The 21,895-nt window shown below is 40.9% G+C and overlaps 1 protein-coding gene across 3 annotated transcripts in view; it reads left to right on the top strand.

The window, feature by feature from the left end:
- gbf1 (golgi brefeldin A resistant guanine nucleotide exchange factor 1) overlaps positions 1–21,895 on the top strand; it is a 186,558-nt gene that overhangs the window by 4,223 nt on the left and 160,440 nt on the right. For all 3 annotated transcript variants that reach the window (XM_067972404.1, XM_067972405.1, XM_067972403.1), the window contains exons 2-3: positions 1,791–1,896; positions 12,592–12,658. In XM_067972404.1, the coding sequence (XP_067828505.1) occupies positions 1,801–1,896; positions 12,592–12,658 (163 nt within the window). In that variant the 5' untranslated portion in view covers positions 1,791–1,800. The remainder of the gene's footprint in view (positions 1–1,790; positions 1,897–12,591; positions 12,659–21,895) is intronic.

Raw genomic sequence — 21,895 nt, 5'->3', positions numbered from 1 at the left:
GGATTCTGGGAGACCTCCCTTGCTCTTCGAATAGTGCCGTGCGATCTTTTATGTCAACCTGAATAGGCAAGGCGGTGCTTTGGTTCAGTGTCTCATCTGGAAGGTGGCACCTCTGCCAATGCAGCACTCCCTCAGTACAGCACTGAATCAAATCCATGTAAGCAAGGCAACCGCTCGCCCAATAGCTGCTCATATGACCCACAAAGAGCCTGAGAACTGTTCTCTTTCCCCCCCCTGCACCCCTAATGAAAAGAGTTGGTGGAAACTTATACATGGACCTTGCTTTTACTGTTCTGTTAATGTTAGGTGGGAAGTGAATATTAATAACTGAAGTCAACTCCCTTCTGATTTTTTTTTAAAGTTCAAATTAATGACATTCTGTTTGATATATAACACCTGGCAAACCAGATTTTGAGAGGAGTTTCACAGTTTTTGTTTGCTTAACTTGGACCCGCAGTGGCTTCCATTTAACTTCCATCAGTATATTCAAGTAATAATTGGGTTAATGATAACTCTTAATTTGGGGGAGGAATTATTCCAGCAGTATTGCAGGATAGATTGGATCATTGAAACTGGTGGAATTTGCAAATTATACCGGTCCAGAATTGGTGACAATTACAACTGACTGCAGTTTTAGGAGGTTGAGTGGTGCTGGTGATTGGTATTCCTGTTAATCCAGTAGTTTTTGCGTCATCTGCTATTTGTTAAACAGCGAGATTTACTTTGTGTATTCTCCATTCATAGATGCCAAACTTGAACAATCATAATTGATCGAACAGAGGTGTACTAATTTCCATTGATTATTTAAAAAAGATAAGCTTGCTTGAGGTCTTAGAATGTATTACTGTGGGAAAGAATACTGTGTATTAAATTTTCAAGACTGTCCATTGTTGTGGACAGATGGTATTAGTGCCAACACTTTTGGAAACCTACTAAGCATTGATCTTTGCAGTGGATTTTCCAAAGGGGTTTACTGCACTCTAAATGTTTGTGAGTATTTAGTTTTCAGTAAATTTCTTGTATGGGGTTGATTTAAAATTAGATTAATTTTGAGGTGTGAATATTTTAAAATAGTTTTACATATAATTAAACTCACAAACAACAAAGCCAAGGAACCAATACTGTATAATGTGGAATGGATAATATCACAATTACACTGCAACTACTCATAATTTTAACTTTTAAAGTTTTACCCAGGTTGTGGTTGCACTCTTTAAGGTAGTGTCACCTGAACCTAAGTCCTGATCTGGAGCTGGTTTTGCTGCTGTTAACTGCAATTCTTGCATCCTGAGGCTGAAACCGTTTTTCAGTGATACAAAATATGCCCTTTTCCACACGGGTCGCTGGATAATCAGTAACACTGGCAATTCTTTTCCCCCCTGCTTAGCCCAGGAGTGCCGACACAAATTACTGCTGACATGGTCGAGATCAACTATTGCAGCAGAAACCGGAGATTAATCTGGACCCTTCCTAATCTGCACCCATGTCTGGCACTTCCCAACTCAAGGGCACAGCCAAAGGAAGCTCTCATTGAATTTATACTACTGGGCGTAATGATATTGGAGGATATCGATAAAGTTTGAAGTAACATGTAAAGATTATTCCTTTTTACCTTTGGGAATGTAGCAATACCGTGGCTTTTTCATCGTTAGTTGTGTGGCTATGACTGGAAATGGAGAGTGAGCTTATGTTTCCAGTATAAAAAATAATTTGGTATATGTATGCAGTTAAATAAAAGCTTCACTTGGCAATTCCTACCAAGTTATAATCGCCATTTTTTCCCTCTGCAGATTTTTCACCATGGTAGATAAAAGCATTTATATTGTGCAAGGTGAAATAAATAGCGTCGTTGGTGCCATAAAGCGAAATTCAAGATGGACCACGCATACTCCTTTGGTGAGCTTTCCTTTGGAAGTTTTTCTTTTTGCTGTTACAATTCCTTGGTCACAACAAATTCTGATAGATTGCATTAATATAGTACACAGAATACATGGTATAGTGTGACTGTGGGTGATCCTGGAGTCTGATTATGGGGATTGGTAGCAGTGTTGTGATGCGTGAGCTGCACTTATCTGCTAGTCAGTGTCTGGGTGTTAGTTGTGTCATAACTTTGCGCATTTATATAAGAAGCGTCGCTTTCCTTGTGTGGTTCTTAAACCATGTAGTGAGTATTACTGTCACGCTACCCTGCCACTGGCAGTAGGAGGAGAGCGGGAACCAGATTTTACAAACTGCTTCATGATTTAGTCTTTATGGACATATTTTTCTCAGACTGGGCTATTTTGCCCAGTGTTAAAATTGACATTGAGCCCAAAGCTCCACCTGCTGCCATATCAGTGGGGTGAGTGGAATTAGTCTGTAAGCTTTGAGAAGTCAAAAGGCCAGGAGATTTCTTGTGTTGAAGTCCATAAGATCACTGTGGACAGGCCCAGGAACCACCATATTGGGTCCAGGCTGATTGCTTGTAGTAGGTAAATTATTTTATCATTCACTAGCATAGGGCTGAATTTTTTGGGTGTAACCAAGGAATGTTAGACCTCTTCTCTCAAGCATTATGCTGATGCATTATGTTCATAAACTGTTAATCTAGAACCCAAAAACTAGTTGTCCATTTGGATTCACATGTTCTGACTTGAGATTTCAAATCTGCATGGCAATTTTAAGTTACTTTTTTGTTCCATTTATTTATTTATATTTTTTCTTAATGGTCGTATACTATGAATCTAGGCTGGAGAGCAGTGAAGAGAAGAATTCATGTACTGTAACAACATTGTCCAGCTGTGAGCAGCAACTTGTTTATTCAACACTTTAAAGAACAGAGCTTCACCAAAGTGGTCAACCAGATAAACCAGTTCGAATTCCACCTCCCCCATCCCCCCCAATTTTCCATTTCTCTCCGCACGATACCGACTCCTACTGGGAGGTGGTTGCACAGATGCTGGCCTTCCCTGGATACTTCACTGGACTGACCATTCTTCATGTTTACCATGTGGGGCATCATTAGCTGCACCTGAGCCTGACTTCACCGGATATTCACGTGCACATCTGCCAGCAGAAGCAGTTGGATAGAAGCAGTTCATAGAATCATAGAATCATAGAAGTTACAACATGGAAACAGGCCCTTCGGCCCAACATGTCCATGTCGCCCAGTTTATACCACTAAGCTAGTCCCAATTGCCTGCACTTGGCCCATATCCCTCTATACCCATCTTACCCATGTAACTGTCCAAATGCTTTTTAAAAGACAAAATTGTACCCGCCTCTACTACTGCCTCTGGCAGCTCGTTCCAGACACTCACCACCCTTTGAGTGAAAAAATTGCCCCTCTGGACCCTTTTGTATCTCTCCCCTCTCACCTTAAATCTATGCCCCCTCGTTATAGACTCCCCTACCTTTGGGAAAAGATTTTGACTATCGACCTTATCTATGCCCCTCATTATTTTATAGACTTCTATAAGATCACCCCTTAACCTCCTACTCTCCAGGGAAAAAAGTCCCAGTCTGTCTAACCTCTCCCTGTAAGTCAAACCATCAAGTCCCGGTAGCATCCAAGTAAATCTTTTCTGCACTCTTTCTAGTTTAATAATATCCTTTCTATAATAGGGTGACCAGAACTGTACACAGTACTCCAAGTGTGGCTTCACCAATGCCCTGTACAACTTCAACAAGACATCCCAACTCCTGCATTCAATGTTCTGACCAATGAAACCAAGCATGCCGAATGCCTTCTTCACCACCCTATCCACCTGTGACTCCACTTTCAAGGAGCTATGAATCTGTACTCCTAGATCTCTTTGTTCTATAACTCTCCCCAACACCCTACCATTAATAGAGTAGGTCCTGGCCCGATTCGATCTACCAAAATGCATCACCTCACATTTATCTAAATTAAACTCCATCTGCCATTCATCGGCCCACTGGCCCAATTGATCAAGATCCCGTTGCAATCCCAGATAACCTTCTTCACTGTCCACAATGCCACCAATCTTGGTGTCATCTGCAAACTTACTAACCATGCCTCCTAAATTCTCATCCAAATCATTAATATAAATAACAAATAACAGCGGACCCAGCACCGATCCCTGAGGCACACCGCTGGACACAGGCATCCAGTTTGAAAAACAACCCTCTACAACCACCCTCTGTCTTCTGTCGTCAAGCCAATTTTGTATCCAATTGGCTACCTCACCTTGGATCCCGTGAGATTTAACCTTATGTAACAACCTACCATGCGGTACCTTGTCAAATGCTTTGCTGAAGTCCATGTAGACCACGTCTACTGCACAGCCCTCATCTATCTTCTTGGTTACCCCTTCAAAAAACTCAATCAAATTCGTGAGACATGATTTTCCTCTCACAAAACCATGCTGACTGTTCCTAATTAGTCCCTACCTCTCCAAATGCCTGTATATCCTGTCCCTCAGAATACCCTCTAACAACTTACCCACTACAGATGTCAGGCTCACTGGTCTGTAGTTCCCAGGCTTTTCCCTGCCGCCCTTCTTAAACAAAGGCACGACATTTGCTACCCTCCAATCTTCAGGCACCTCACCTGTAGCGGTGGATGATTCAAATATCTCTGCTAGGGGACCCGCAATTTCCTCCCTAACCTCCCATAACGTCCTGGGATACATTTCATCAGGTCCCGGAGATTTATCTACCTTGATGCGCGTTAAGACTTCCAGCACCTCCCTCTCTGTAATATGTACACTCCTCAAGACATCACTATTTATTTCCCCAAGTTCCCTAACATCCATGCCTTTCTCAACCGTAAATACCGATGTGAAATATTCATTCAGGATCTCACCCATTTCTTGTGGTTCCGCACATAGATGACCTTGTTGATCCTTAAGAGGCCCTACTCTCTCCCTAGTTACCCTTTTGCCCTTTATGTATTTGTAGAAGCTCTTTGGATTCACCTTTGCCTGATCTGCCAAAGCAATCTCATATCCCCTTTTTGCCCTCCTGATTTCTCTCTTAACTCTACTCCGGCAATCTCTATACTCTTCAAGGGATCCACTTGATCCCAGCTGCCTATGCATGTCATATGCCTCCTTCTTCTTTTTGACTAGTTGCTCAATCTCCCGAGTCATCCAAGGTTCCCTACTTCTACCAGCCTTGCCCTTCACTTTATAAGGAATGTGCTTACCCTGAACCCTGGTTAACACACTTTTGAAAGCCTCCCACTTACCAGACGTCCCTTTGCCTGCCAACAGACTCTCCCAATCAACTTCTGAAAGTTCCTGTCTAATACCATCAAAATTGGCCTTTCCCCAATTTAGAATTTTAACTTTTGGGCCAGACCTATCCTTCTCCATAGCTATCTTAAAACTAATGGAATTATGATCACTTGTCCCAAAGTGATCCCTCACCAACACTTCTGTCACCTGCCCTTCCTTATTTCCCAAGAGGAGGTCAAGTTTTGCCCCCTCTCTAGTCGGGCCATCCACATACTGAATGAGAAATTCCTCCTGAATACACTCAACAAATTTCTCTCCATCCAAGCCCCTAATGCTATGGCTGTCCCAGTCAATGTTGGGAAAGTTAAAGTCCCCTACTATTACCACCCTATTTTTCTTGCAGCAGTCTGTAATCTCCTTACATATTTGCTCCTCAATTTCCCGTTGACTATTTGGGGGTCTGTAGTACAATCCTATCAAAGTGATCTCTCCCTTCTTATTTTTCAGTTCTACCCATATAGACTCAGTGGGCGAACCCTCAGATATATCCCCTCTCACTACTGCCGTGATGTTCTCCCTAATCAAGAACGCAACTCCCCCTCCTCTCTTACCTCCTGCTCTATCTTTCCTATAGCATCTGTACCCTGGAACATTGAGCTGCCAGTCCTGCCCCTCCCTTATCCATGTTTCAGTAATAGCTATAACATCCCAGTCCCATGTACCCATCCATGCCCTGAGTTCATCTGCCTTGCCCATCAGACTTCTTGCATTGAAATAAATGCAGTTTAATCTAGACTTCCCTTGGTCTTTGCCCTGCTTTCTCAGACCATCTGTCCGGTCATGTTCTGTACACTCTCCCTTACTGCCTTTTGTTTCTGTCACCATTTTATTTCCCACTGACTTCCTGCATCGGTTCCCATCCCCCTGCCACATTAGTTTAAACCCTCCCCAACAGCACTGGCAAACACTCCCCCTCGGACATTGGTTCCAGTCCTGCCCAGATGCAGACTGTCCAATTTGTACTGGTCCCACCTCCCCCAGAACCGGTTCCAATGGCCCAGGAATTTGAATCCCTCCCTCTTGCACCATCTCTCAAGCCACGTATTCATCTTAGCTATCCTGTCATTCCTACTCTGACTTGCCCGTGGCACTGGTAGCAATCCTGAGATTACTACCTTTGAGGTCCTACTCTTTAGTTTAACTCCTAACTCCCTAAATTCAGCTTGTAGGACCTCATCCTGTTTTTTACCTATATCGTTGGTGCCTCTATGCACCACGACAACTGGCTGTTCACCCTCCCCCTCCAGAATGTCCTGCAGCCGCTCCGAGACATCCTTGACCCTTGCACCAGGGAGGCAACATACCATCCTGGAGTCTCGGTTGCGTCCGCAGAAACGCCTGTCTATTCCCCTTACAATCGAGTCCCCTATCACTATAGCTCTGCCACTCTTTTTCCTGCCCTCCTGTGCAGCAGAGCCAGCCACGGTGCCATGAACCTGGCCACTGCCACCTTCCCCTGGTGAGCCATCTCCCCCAACAGTATCCAAAACGGTATACCTGTTTTGGAGGGAGATGACCGCAGGGGACCCCTGCACTGCCTTCCTACTCTTCCTCTGTCTGTTGGTCACCCATTCACTATCTCCCTCAGTAATTTTTATCTGCGGTGTGACCAACTCACTGAACGTGCTATCCACGACTTTCTCAGCATCGCTGAGTTCTGTTTCTTCTCTCTAGCTCAGGGTGCTGAAGTCAATCGTGGTGCCCTTACTGGTGTCCCAAGTAATTTTTGTGCAAGGCAGTTCACCTGGGTGAGGGAGGAAAGTCTTTGGGTGTGGACTCTGGTATGTAGTTGCCAATTCAGTAACCAAAATGCTTTATTCATTTTCTGATAAAACTTCCTGAATTACTTTAGGTTGGGCAATAATTCTTTAGAAGGGTGTGTTCAGAAAAATCCACTTTTCTGATGTGCAGGTCTCTTCACTTGTATGTCACATTGCTGTGAAGTCGTGAGATGTGGGTTTGCACTGCTAGTTTACCACGTGGGGACTTCGTAACCTTGGCAATACTGGCACTGGATGGTGCCAAGAGGAGGCCGGGAACATTATTAGGAGGCAAATTGTCCCAGATAAGTTATGCTCATTTCATAGAATCATAGAAAGTTACGGCACAGAAGGAGGCCATTCGGCCCATCATGTCCGCGCCGGCCGAGAAAGAGCTATCCAGCTTAATCCCATTTGCCAGCACTTGGTCCGTAGCCCTGTAGGTTACAGCACTTCAAGTGCACATCCAAGTACTTTTGAAATAAGTTGACGATTTCTGCCTCTACCACCCTTTCAGGCAACGAGTTCCAGACCCCCACAACCCTCTGGGTGAAAAAAATTCTCCTCCGTTCCTGTCTAATCCTTCTACCAATTACTTTAAATTTATGCCCTCTGGTCACTGACACCTCTGCTAATGGAAAGAGGTCCTCCCTATCCACCCTCTCTAGTCCTGTCATAATTTTATATACCTCAATTAAATCTCTCCTCAGCCTCCTTTGTTCCAAAGAAAACGACCCCAGCCTATCTAATCTTTTCTCATAGCTAAAATTCTCCAGCCTCGTAAATCTCCTTTGTACTCTCTCTAGTGCAATCACATCTTTCCTGTAATGTGGTGATCAGAACTGTACATAGTACTCAAGCTGTGGCCTAACCCATGTTTTATACAGATCTAGCATAACTTCCCTGCTCTTATATTCTATGCCTCAGCAAATAAAGGAAAGTATCCCCTATGCCTTTTTAACCACCTTATCTACCTGTCGTGCTACCTTCAGAGATCTGTGGACATGCACTCCAAGGTCCCTTTGTTCCTCTGCACCTCTCAGTATTCTCCCATTTATTGTGTACTCCCTTGCCTTGTTTGCTGTCCCCAAATGTATTACCTCACACTTCTCTGGATTGAATTCCATTTACCACTTTTCTGCCCACCTGACCAGTCCATTGATATCTTCCTACAGTCTACAGCTTTCCTCCTCACTTTCAACCACACGGCCAATTTTTGTATCATTTGCAAACTTCTTGATCAAGCCCCTCATGTTAAGTCCAAATCATTACTATATACCACAAAAGGAAGGGACCCCACTGGAAACGGCCTTCCAGTCGCAAAAGCACCATTCAACCATTACCCTTTGCTTCCTGCCGCTGAGCCAATTTTGGATCCAACGAGCCGCTTTCCCTTGGATCCAATGGCTTTTACTTTTTTGACCATTCTGCCATGTGGGACCTTGTCAAAAGCCTTGCTAAAATCCATGTACACTACATCAAATGTGTTACCCTCAATGACCCTCCTTGTTCCTTGCTCAAAAAATTCAATCAAGTTAGTTTCCTTGAGGCTGGCTACAGAGGAACATAAGGAGCAGTTGTCTATCTATCATTGTCTGTGATGCATTTCACAGGACACTTTTTAAAAAAAAAAGTGTGAAGAAATGCAAATAAATGAGGCTGTCACAACATGGTTGTTATTAAAGCAGCCGATCACTTTGGTTCACTGATTTAAATTGCAAATGGCTGCATCGATGTAAGTAGCAGGAGGTTCTTTTATTAGAACTAGCTGGTAGCTGTTTTGTTCTGAATTTCTTGTTTATAGGTCATATACGAGTGAATCTTTGGAGACAAAAAGAATGTTGCTGATGGAGTTGTGAATTTTTATCTAAGTTTGCCCCTTTCATATTTTTATATTGTTTATAACAATTGTAATCTTTCACTGTAATAGTGTTCATCTGTTTGAGAACTCATCACAAGCCATCCCTTATGCTTGCTGGAAAGTATGTCATTCTTTGATTTGGCCAGGGAAAGACAAAGATGGAGAATTCCTACACCTATTGGAGTAAAACCATAGTTTGGATCAGTTCAGAAGTTTTTCAGAAATTTTGGTGACTGAGTCAAACGTAATCTCAAGTTGGATCCATGACGGGCTAAATCACGTTAAGATACACTATTACAGAAACTGAAATGAAAAGACAACCTTCAGACCTGGCCATTTAGAATCTTTTTGTTTACATCCAAGGATGTTTGTTATAAAGCATAAGTAACCATCATGTTTTTGGGGGGATTTTATCCTATTGTACTGTTTAGCATTTACTTAATATTTCAATGCAATTTTAAATCAATGTTGGTTATTTTAACTTGTAAAATCTGATCTTTGTTCAATATCCAATAGTCCAAAGCAAGAGTGGTGGCGTAGTGTGAGATAACATTAAATTCAGGGAGTATATTACTTCAGTTAGTGTAATCCCTGGTTTAATCATTGCAACTCTGCAAGTGCAGATAACAGAACAAGTAGAGCACAACGATCACTTAGGGGTTTAAAGAGTAGCCAGAAATCTAACAATACAAAAATGTAATTGAAGTATTTACAGAAGCCAGGGGACCCAGCAGTGCCTTTTAAGCTTGTTGATGGTGACCTTGTATATTAAAAATAAGTTTAAATAACAAAGTAACTTTTTATTTTATAAAGGGGTTGTCAAATGGTTTCTTCTTGAAGGCCAGAATAGGTAATTGTTCATTTTAATCATAAGAGGAAACCTTTCAGCACAGTTTGGACTGAAACATTTCCATATGCAGTCACCGTTATATGTTTGTCGACTTTTGATCACATTTCAACTACTTTGCCCAGGAATATCCATAACTTTCTCTGTTGGAACTTTTTTTTTGCTTGATGTCGGATCTTACAGTGACGTAACTGCTACATGTAGCTCACTTTTTTAGTTTTCTTACTGATAAGTAACGTGCATTTTTAATTCCTCATTCCTTTACTGTTTGCCTTTAAAATATTTCCTTTTTAATCAGTATTACATTTTGAATTTTTCTCACCTTTTCTCTGCTCACCATGAAGGTGCTCACCATTGCTCGGCTAGTTTCCATTGGTGCATGTCCCTCCTGTGCCACGACCAAATTGCTATTCTTCATATGTGAGCCTAGATAGTGAGTGTCAATTCTGAGAAGCCCAATCCTGTTCTTGCCTGATGTCTGCACAAGAATACTTTTCAGCAAGGACCACCGAATACCAATCAGGATCCGGAATCCTGCCTGATTTTTTTTTTCACCCCCTTCCTGGCCTAGGCACTGAGGCCAATTGGAGTGCCCCAGTTACTGCCCTGGGTGACATCAGCTAACTCCGCACAGACTGGTGATTGAACCTGAGACCTATTGGACTGCTTTTTAAAAGAAAAACTTTAACTAGATGGCATAAACAGTTTGGAAGTTTAGAGTTGATGGTGCTAGTTTCTAACAATTAGGTCTCTGATTTGTTTTTCAACATGAAGTTGCACATTAGTTGGAGTGAGTCTATCTCTCAAGTTTTTTTTGGATGTGACAATTCTTGAAAATTGTAAGAGAACGCAAGAAATCCTGCTGATATATTTTCAGAGCGCCCACTTGGATTTATTTGCCATGTTATGAAACGTATCAGAAGATGATGAGAACGTATCGGAAGATGCCATCTTTTCTTACCCGACATCTTTGCCTCTTCCTTCTGTTCTTTACTGCTTTGTTTTCTATTTCCTTTGTTGCTGCAGACTGTGTTACTGGGGGAGAACAAAACAACAAGGCCGTATCAGGTATGTCATAGTAGTTGTACTGTGATGTATCTGCTGCGTGCTTGTTACTTAACTGTAGCATCAGGTGGGCTCCAGATGTTTTTTGACAAGTCAGCTTTGTTTCCTTTTAAACTGTCACGTGGTGTTTGTATCATGTGTAGACCAATTTGACATTGGTTGGACCTACCATTTTTGGGAGGTACTTTAAGCTATTGTTGGAACACCTTCCCTGATGGCATGATCGTAATGTGGAAGTTGTAGTCATTGATGGCTCATGAAAGTGATTTAAAAATAACAACTCATGTTTACACTCTGTGTGTGTTTCTCTGATCCTTTCTTTCCCCGGTCCAATAGTAACTTAGTCCCGAGTGTTTTTTCCACATCTTTGTTTAAAAACAGTATTCACTGTTTAATGTGCTATTTTCTATCTTTAGAAACCCCTGAATGGACCTTAGTAGTATCAGTTAAGTTACACATACTTAATTCCAGTCATCAACGGTCAAGGTGTTAACTTCCAGCTCTCCCACCTCTAGAAAAAAAACTGCCATTGAAATATTAACAATACTTTTTGGGAGGGAAGTGGGTGATGATGTGTTTCAGAGCTGTCTCATTCATATTCAGGACCTTGGTTTGAATGCGGTTTTGATGATTTTAAATGAAAAACCTGCATCTGTGCTTATAAGGAATCTAATACAATGGTTACAATTACCTTGTAGTACACACCATGATTGCTTAGGTTTATATGCTTGATGCACTACAATTATGCACACCGTTAGTTCTTCAGAAGCTTGGCATACTGTCACCACCATTCACGCAGAGGCAACAACTTACATTTGTATAATGCTTCTCACATATTCATGGAATGTTCAACATGTCCATGATGGTGGTAGTAATAATGGTGCTGAAAGATTTGGCTGAAGTCAGTGTCCAGGGTGTATGACCACTGTTACTGGAACTGAAATTTCAGCGTATGATTTCTCCATCCAAGGATTGACTTGTGTTGGTAGCTAAGCTGGTCACTTCATGACAATTTGACATCATGCTGTGAAAAGGGTTCTGAAGTGTGTTCCTCCTTCTCTTTGATTGGAACTAACAAAAGGAGGCATTGCTTCTACCAATGTAGTTAGTGGTACTGCGACAGAATATCTGCAATTGAATGCTTCTGTTGCTTTTGTAGTCAGACCTATGAATGGCCTCAAAACTGAAGCGGATACAACAAAAATGAATGTGGACAATTTCAGTGCAGTTCATTTTGAATGTGAGCTCACAACAGAAAGTTCAGTTCCGACTGAGGTAGCTCATTCAGAGAGGCTACAAAGTTTTTGGGAATTCCTAGTGCAACATGTTTTTGAAAAAGCAGCCTGACTGAAGCATCGATGGTCATGCCTGCATTGACTGCCAGTTAACATGGTCAGAAAGTCTTGCTCTCAATTAACCATTTCCCTTGGAAAAATTATAGATTTAGTTTCTTTGTGGCAGCAAGTTTGAAATTTGCTGGTATCACAAAACGGTGTACTGTTTGTGGCTTTCAATCTTGTAACATGTCATCTTTGGTTCACAATCAGACTTCCCAGTTTGAAAACTCATTAGCTCAGTAGGTAGCAATCAAGCCTCTGTTATAACTCACCCTTGTTATAACTAGGATTTACTGTGCTTTATACAAGCAAAGAATTGGGAAGAGTATGAAGCAGTGTGCTGGACATGAATAAGTACTTCCAGTTCTAAAGTGCACATTCTCCCCTTTGATTATAGTGTCCTGACAGGAAATAAATATTTCTTAAATCAGAGTCATTGTTTATAATCTGTATTTTCATACTTTATATGTTTTTATTTCAGGATGAAGAGCAAGACCCTCTTCTAAATAGTTTCAACCATCTCAAAGAAGTGTTGAACAATATAACAGGTACCCACTAGTTCATTGATAATTATTAGACTGAGCGTATTGTGCATCAAACATTTTAAAGAAGGTCATCTCAATCAAACTTTACATCTTGAGGTGTTGCATATCCTTTCCTGTTCAGTACATTTCCATTTCTGTGCATGATTTAAATGTAGTTGCAGAAATCAAATTCTAGTCCATTGTTTAAGACAAATCTAAACATAAATGGTGAATGGTTTACTGTACAGCTTAAAAAATGAATTCATCACATTCATTGTAAAGTTACACATCTGTTTATATATTTTTGAATTATATAGTCTTAATAACATAAATATACAGATAAAAAAGGTTGGGGTTTGAGTACAACTTTAATAGAAAAGCTTAGAAAAAATAGAAATAGAAAAGGAAAGATCTATGCACCCATTCAAATCTCTTGAATAAAGTAAAGTGGTGACTCTTCCTGCTAGCTGAGATGTTACTGATTTTAACAGCCATGAAGGTTAGAAGATCCTAGGTTCAGTATCTTATCTTAGCTGGGGTTGCTGTATTTGGCCTCTGTGCCGTTCCTGATGTGTGAGAGAGAGAGAGAGAGAGAGAGAGTGTATGTATGATATGATATGTTCGAGTGTGTGTATAGGCATGAAGTGAGGACAGAATCTGGCTCCGCAGTGGTGGGCCCCATGATAGAATAGCCAACACACATGAAGAATAACCAATTCAATGCAGTGCTCAAGGGCCATCAGCCCTGTGTAACTGTACTATAGCAGAAGGCAACATCTTCAAGTTTAATAGGAACGTGACTACTGAGAAGTTTTCAATGCTCTATATCTAGGGCTACCAACTCACCAGTACTTCAGTATTATAATAACAGGTGCAGAAAATTCCTTCAAAGATGGAGGCTGAAAAATATGCTAAAATCTTTAATGTATTGTTGAACCTGCAGCTTTTTATAGCAAGTCTGTTCTGAGGATTATGCTTATGAGCAGAATTTGTACAATACTGAGAAATACTGGTAGTCCAAAACGGGTGAGCTGTTAGCTTTAGCTGTAGAACATTGGAACACTTGTTCTTGGTTTAGTTTTGAAAATTCTCAGCTGCGCTGTGTAATTGTTCCATTAAAATGAAAGAAAAATATTTCAGAATCAGTCATGTCCACAGAGAAGGACCCCCACCTCTCAATTAATCACTGGATAATATTAATGGTACTAACAGAGAAGCCCACACCACAGACAATCTTATTTTTTTGCAGAGGACTGATCAGGAAACTAGAAGGGAAAGTATAGGTCACAAACAGTGGCAGGAAGGAGGCCTGGTGGGTGGGGGTTGATTTAGAAGTCTGGGAAGTCACTACCCTCTCGTATTCAGCAGCGCACCAGTTGCTATTACAGAAATTTTCCTTTTTACCTTCTTCCTCTTTTCCCTCTTATTTCTTGACTTCTCCCTCCTTTATCCCCATCTTGATGTTTTTGTCTTCTTTCCATTCTCCTTCCTCGTTTGTTCTTCTTTCTCCATCCTTCAATACTGTGTGTCATCTTCCTTGCCTTTCTTCTGGAGTGATTGCGTTGAGAGGGGAGGAAGCAGGCTGCAGTGAAAAATCAGCTGTGTTTTGGCCGGCATTGGTGTTTACCTTGCTGTCTTGATCCCCTCGGGGGAAAGAAGGCGTCGCCCTTAAAGGCCTGATTATAAGAACATAAGAAATAGGAGCAGGAGTAGACCATATGGCCCCTCGAGCCTGTTCCGCTGTCCAATAAGATCATGGCTGATCTTCGACCTCAAGTCCATTTTCCTGCCCGGTCCCCATATCCCTTGATTCCCTCAGAGTCCAAAAAACGATCAATTTCAGCCTTGAATATACTCAACGACTAAGCATCCTCAGCCCTCTGGGGTAAGAATTCCAAAGATTTACAACCCTCTGAGTGAAGAAATTCCTCCTCATCTCAGTCCTAAATGTCTGACCCCTTATCCTGAGACTATGCCCCCTAGTTCTAGACTCTGCAGCCGGGGACAGCCTCTCATCATCGACTCTGTCAAGCCCTCTAAGAATCTTACATTTTTCAATGAGATCACCTCTCATTCTTCTAAACTCCAGAGAATATAGGCCCATTTTACTCAATCGCTCCTCAGGATTATGCATCATTTATTTGTGTTTTTAAACACAGGCGCTGTGCTGAACCTTTGGCACAATTCAATTGGGGTACATCTCTAGATCTGTCTAAGGGGGAGGGAGGCTGAGAGCAGAGAGAGGCTGGAGGCTGGGTGTGGAGCACTGGAGGAAAGAATATGGAACGGAAGCACTTGGGCTGGTCCTAAGTAAACCTTTAGTCTGGTGCACAAGCATTCTTCACACCCTGGCTCTGCAAGGCTGGACTCCAGATTAGAGAGCCATGGGCGAGACTGGTACTGTGTGGGAAGGGGCAGTAAGGGTCCAGGCTTAGCTGGGTACATCAGGCCATGCATTGCGGGGGAGGGAAGAGTTTGTGCAATTGGAAGGCAGGTGGCTAAGTTTGTGATTCTCTTTTAAATTATTCTGTTATGAATTCTGTTTAGTGGTATTTAGTGAGGTGGGCAAGGAACTGTCATGGCAGTTTAATGCCACAGAATTATTTTTGCTAGAAAGTAATTTGGCCATTTTTGTGACTGAAACATCAAAAATATTTCCGAGATTGACGTAGTTCCTGGTTGCGCGGTCTGGTATCTGTTTAAAGGGACAGTGGTCTCTGGGATCTGGTTGACGCTCTGAGATGTAATTGGTTGAAGGGGTCTCTGCTTCTGTGGTCTGATTGGTTGAAAGCACTATACCACATGAACAAACATTCATACAGATAAGATTTTTAACAATACAGAGGTTGACGGGGAAGAAATTGAAAATTTTCACTGAGTTCTGAATTCTTTGCTTACATTTTTTGCCGGGATTTTCACCTATGTTACATATGTGATCTTATTTTGAAAGTTTTTTTTTAAAAAAGCAAATAAATGTCATGATTTGTAGTGTACATTTCTGTAGCATGTTAGTGAAATTAATATTCTCTTGAAGGTTAGCCTTTTTAAGGTTAGTCGAATATATTCAGTAAATTCTTCTAATCCTGTGAGCTGCATTGTAATAAATTTCAACTTGGTTTGAAATGCCTTTTTTTCTTTCTGTGCTGAGACTCGGAACTAAAATATTTGATCAGGTGTGGTAGAAATATCCATTGTGAAGTAGTGTTCTTTAGATTTGTCAATATTATCTCTTTTTCCCATTTTATGGGTTTCAGAGTTTATTTATAATTTTCAGATTCCCTCAGGAAGTGGTAACATGGTCTGTTCATTATTTAACCAAAAATTGTAATGAAGTGAGAGGCAGTGTAAATGTTAAGCAGTGTTCCAGTGGTGCACAGTTTGCTCCTGTGTGTTGCCTGGTGGTATCTCTGTGCAAAGTGCTGCCCATAATCCCTGACCCACCTGCACAGCGCTGTGCTTCAGTGCTGCAAGTCACAGAACAGATGCTTACTGTAGCATAGTGCACATATAAGAGTTTTATAATGTTCATGCTGGATAAACAAACCCGGGTTTAAAAATAGATGTTTGTTGTCTAGACTATACTTGTTCGATTCATTTTAGATTTTGAAACAATGAAAATGGTTTAGGGGGTTTGTTTCTTTGGTGTTGATGTGAGCAAGAGATACAATACCCACAAATAGCCCAGGGAGGATTGTGTGTATGTATATCTATATAAGAGAGAGACTGACTTTTTTTGACGTTGGTCACAGGGCATTGTCTGTTATTCAGTTCGTCTGATTGTCCTGCTGAGTATTGTTCAGTTCCTTTCCCATTGACATACTGTTACCGAAGCGTGTCCATGTTTTTTGTTTGTCAAAGGCTTGGTTTTATTTTTCTGATTTGATTTTTGTCGAATTGGACGTTGACTCTGGATTTCAAGTGATGTTCAGATACAAGGGTACTTTTGACTATTGACAGTCATTCTTTTGAAAGCATTATATGAACTATTGCCCTGTGTTCCTCACATTTCTACTGAGTTTATCTCCAGTGGTGAGAAATGATTCTGGAGCTTGGCATCACCCAATGTAGTAAACCTAGAACTAGATAAGTTGGTGATAATCCACTGTGCTTCTGTTGAGATCTCTGGTTTCTTCAGAATAAGGTAGATCTTGGATTGACTCCAGTGACTTCAATAGAGACTGCAGTCTCCAAGTGGCGGACAAACTCACTGCTTTCATGAGCGTTGGCCTAGCTCAGTACCATAAAGAACCAATCTTCATGCTTTCACATCAGAGTTCACATAATTGTTAGTACCTTTTGGTACTGTCTGTGCAATGGCATTTCAGTGATCACAGCATATACTTCAATCTTAGCGCTGTTAAAATAGGTTCTTCAATAGTTCCTATTATTGAGCACGCTGCCTTGGGTCCATCTGGTGATTGCATGTTGTTATACACGATGACCTTTTGTAGTTCTGAGGATATTTTGTTCGTACTGAGCAGCTTTAAGATGTTGGAACTGCTGGGCTTGGGTGAAATGCGATCTGGTTTTTCAGCTTGGGCACCTTGATATTGGCCTTGTCTCAAGTACTTAACACTAGTACTTCAATGTGTCTGGTCAGCCGCTTCAGATGCATGGACTTTGATGTTTAGCAGGCTCTGACCTCATGATCCATATCTTTGCCAGCCTTTGGATTGCCGGCTACTTGTCGTGTCAATGTTGTTTCATATCAAGTAGATGCGCTTTGCCTTGTTTTCAGTTGTCACAAAATCTGTTGCTCTCATTCTTCTCTTCCTGCCCTGCACTCAGAATGTTACTGCTGTCATGAAAGTACTGTGTTGACTTCAGGTCTTGGTGGCTTTCCAGTAGGAAGTACCATGTCTCTTATGTGATGTGACCTCCTTGGCACAGTCATTATACTCCCCAGATATTTATCCGATACCCTGATCCAACTGTTCCTTGTTTATTAAAATGCCCACTCTTTCTCCTGCATTTCTAGAAACCTTTATATCTTTGGTCTTACCCAGATTGATCTTCATTCCATAATCCATTGTTGCTGCATTCAGGCTATTTACCAACAACTGTAGTCCATTCAGGGTACAATACTTGCTGCCAAGGCTTTGTCATCAGCAAATCTGACAGCTTTCACTAGCTAAAGATAGTCTTAGAGAAATATGATTTGAAGTTTTTAAAAGAAGTAATTTTTTTCTTGCTGGTCTGCCGGGCTCTACACTGCTCTCCTCCTTGGGATTGTTGACTTTAAACTGGCCTGAGAACTAATCTGGAGCCGTGGGTGGGTGGGGGCAAGAGGGCGATTCTGTCGCCTGGGTCCTCTGAAGCTTCAGCAGATAGCATGGCTTCCCCTGGTTGAGTTGCGCTTTGGCTGGTATAAATTGTGGGTCCAATTGCTTCTAGTGGAGGCGCTTGAGGGCACATACAGACTCCTAGTCAATGATATCAAGAAGTTGCCTCATGGGGAAGGGTGGTGGGGAAGAAAGCCCTCCAGCAGGCAAGAATGTTTAAAAAGCAATCAAACTTAACCAGATTTTGGTAAGTCTATCTTTATCCAGTGTAATGCGGGAGTACTTTGTATTAGAAATACATTTTACCACCCCTCCACCATCCCCAGACTTAACTTTTCCCATTAATGAAAGAAAGGAGAAATACTGTATGAACAGAAATAAGAATTTCATCATGACTGAGTGAATCACTATGGAGGGGAAAGAGATTATAGGTTCATTCAAATCAATTGAAACAATCGTATTAGGAAGCATATATGATTTTAATTCAGTGTAAGTAGGGTATTCCTTAAGTTAATGGATGGATTAAATTGCAGAGTTAAAATTCCATCTCTTGATGGTGCAGAATACAGATTGTTATGCAGCTAATTAATAAAAACAGTCTGATCAGTGGTAGAATGCAAGGGATTGCTTTCTGTCTTTTGTGGATAGCTTTGCACCACATACAACATAGCTGGCTCCACAGGAAAGGCATTAGATGGACAAGCACTTGTGGCCGTGATATGGCAAGCATCCGACAATGCAGTTTTATTCAACACCAAGCTCCTGTTGGTGCTTGAGTATTCTGAAGAACTGCCACATGTGCACAACTCTGAACTGATTCTCTTTTGTTTTATGCTCATTTAACGATTACCATCACTTATTTGATATCCGACATTTCTTTGGCATAATGTTAGTTTCTGACACTGAAGATATGCTGCCATATGCAGAATATCTGTATTGTTTTGTAGTTTTTTGCTTTACTTTTAAAATGGGGGGAGGGGGGGCAATAGAAATCCGTGTACACTTGGCTGCAGTCGTAGCTTTCCTCTTAAAAGCCTAGTGACTGTGTCGTTACTGATGGGAAAACGAAATACAAGTGCTTGACAAACTTGAATTGCTTCAAGTCATTATCTGCTTTTTAAACTCTGTAATTTCCCCCACACATGTGCCTTTGTCTCCATAGAAGGCCCAAGTACACGCCACTAAATTTGCTGAGTGTTGATATGCCAGTATCTTATGGTGTAATTTCAGGACTATCACTTTTCTAAACTTAGCCTATTAAAACAACTTCAGCAAATAGCCACTTAGAATGATGTGGCATAATGACACCAGAATGATTTCGAAAAGTACACAGTTTATAAGGTTTTTGAGGGCTCAATTTAAAATTTTCATTACAAAATACAACTCATGCTAATATGCCAGACTAGACTAAGACCACATTATGGTTACAAGCATAGGAAACTTTGTGTCCAGCATCCATTTTTTTTTTACGTATAGGTTTTGAGGACCACCTGTGTCTAAAAATTAAGTTATGTTTTCATTAGTGTTGGGGAAGGCAAGAACTGATGGTTTTTATTTTTGACCCTTTTTTTTTAAGCTCCTTTCAACCATTTGAAGTTTTAAGATGTGTAATTAACCCAAAAAAAAAATCAAATTTCAGACTTAAAAAAATAAGTTTTACATTGGGCAATTGTGCCTTTGTATATAAATGGAGCCACTGGGCTGACCTAGGCTCAGGTTTAAAGGGGGACTTGAAAGCTTTTAACATTGATACCGCAAGCTGGGAAGATGTGACGAACGAGGTTACACTGGAGGGTGAAGAGAGGTGGCTGAGAGAGAGGAAAGAGAAGACAAGAGAAAAAAGAGGAATGCGCAACAGGCCTCAATGGTTAATACTGTTGGGTTTTCTTCATCTGGAATGAAGTCTGTGATTTAAGTTTGCTTCATCTGTGGTAAGGACTGTTGCTGGAGAATTGGACTTTTCAGCCACTCAGTATGTTACCACACAACAAAGTAACTGAACAGTTGGCGCTGCCACCACAGTCTTTTGAGACGGAAGGTTGCCATTTCTGGATCACCTTTGTGTGGCTTTATAATTCTTGGCTTTATAAGTGAGAAATAAGAGATGGTATTGTGAGTTGTGTCCTTTTGGTTGATTGTTTAGAAGAAATGTGCTACCTGTTGCAAAAAAAATCTCGGAAATACAACACATTGAAAGTGCAGTTTTGTTGATTAGCTTTATTGTGAACCGTAAAATGTCAACTAGTTAAGTAGAACAGCTCAAAATCTTCAGTTTGTCTTTGCGTGGCACATTCAACATCTTAATTCATATTATTTGATGTGAACAGATTTAGATTATAAATTCTACTCATAATGAGTGCCACCTTTGGCAGCAATGATTCATTTTTCTTTCAGTTGATTGAAACTTTTTACTTGGGGAAGGTTTATCATTTTTATTATGTTTAAAAATGAGGTTACTACAGCTGCTGAATACATAATCTCGCACTATTCAGATTGTTATAGTTCAGTTAATTATTTTGAAGAAGTGGCCTCGTGATGAATTTTAGTCACCAGTTCATTTCCTAGTACACAGTTCTCTACATCTTCTTTAACAAGTGATTGACAGGAACATGTGTGTATTGTACAGCTGGAAGTATATCATCTGCAAATTCGGTTGGGTAAATATAGTAGACAGTCTGTCGAGTTGAGAGATGGATTGTTCTGGGAAAGAAAGTGCTGTCTATATTCTGAAAATAATTTCCTGCACTTCTGGGACTATATATTTTTTTACTAAGACAATACAGTGAGGGAATTGGCAAGTCTGCGTGCAATTGAGGAAACACTTGTGGTTGTCTTGTTTGGGGGATGGGGAGAAATCACTGAAGTTGGAAGATAACTGGTTTATTCCCTAATGGCATGGGTTTTGGTGCGTTTTGTTTTTCCAGAGATTTGCTGAGTAGCTGCTGAAATTGTGTTTCTCCGAGAAATGTATTCGTCAGTTATTGAGCAGATTTTTCCTGCCGTAATTGCAGTCTGTTTCTTCTTTAATGGTACTGTAAAACAATAGGTTTTGCTTGTGAGATGTGCTTTTTAAAAAATCATTCTCTTTCTGTAAAGGTCAGAGTTTGATAGCTTTGTGGAGGAACAGAGCTGCTAAATCCCCTCATTTTTATTCATACAAATACAAGCATTTAGTGAATCCCAGACAACCACAAGGCTCAGTGGCAGGTTGGATTTTGAGTGACAGCTGCAACAGGCTCCCCTTTTCCCTCCACCACCCGCTGGAATAACATTTACAGACACGTTTCCCTGTTGTTAAGAAAAACGCAGTTAATAGTTCTCTGTCAGTTTTTCTGGGCTGGAACAGGTTTTAGTTGGTCATTTTAAACATAGTATTTTTGACAATCTTGTTTGTCATCATTTTAAGTGTGTCTGCACAACCAAATCCTTATTTGCAAAAGAATGTTCAAGGGCACACATAATGTGACACTATCGGAGATGAAGTCAGCAGCCAGGTTAGCAATGAGAGGCTGTTTTGTTTGCTTTGGACAGGGGCCTATATTTACGCTTTCTTTCTGAGTATTGCCATATAAGATTTAAAACCATGTGGAGTTTTCCAGGACATTGACTGATGCTTTATTTCCTAAAATAATAACCCAGCTTGTAAAAGAACTACTTCCCTGGGAAGTAGAACTGCTGTGCATTTTTTTTAAAGTGTCAAAATGGAAATACATTTCTATTAGCAGTAATGGGACCATTAGATTGCATCAGATTGCATCATGCTTGCAGATGAAGTATAGGGAAATCATCCAATAATTTTAACGTTTCTTGAAAATCTTCATGGTACTCTGGCTACTACCAGTGGTCTTTTTCATTCGCTGAGTGATGTGTGTTAAATGTTCCTAACCGATTTAGTCAACTTGGTAATCAGAAACATGATGTTGGTTTTCATTTCTCTTCTCTGATTTTCATTGTGCCATATGGGGAGGTGCCAAGTGGG

Source organism: Heptranchias perlo, chromosome 36, assembly GCF_035084215.1.
Source record: "Heptranchias perlo isolate sHepPer1 chromosome 36, sHepPer1.hap1, whole genome shotgun sequence".
Taxonomy (NCBI): Eukaryota; Metazoa; Chordata; class Chondrichthyes; order Hexanchiformes; family Hexanchidae; genus Heptranchias; species Heptranchias perlo.
The sequence above is the reverse complement of the archived record's forward strand: the minus strand, read 5'-3'. Positions and strand labels throughout refer to the sequence as shown.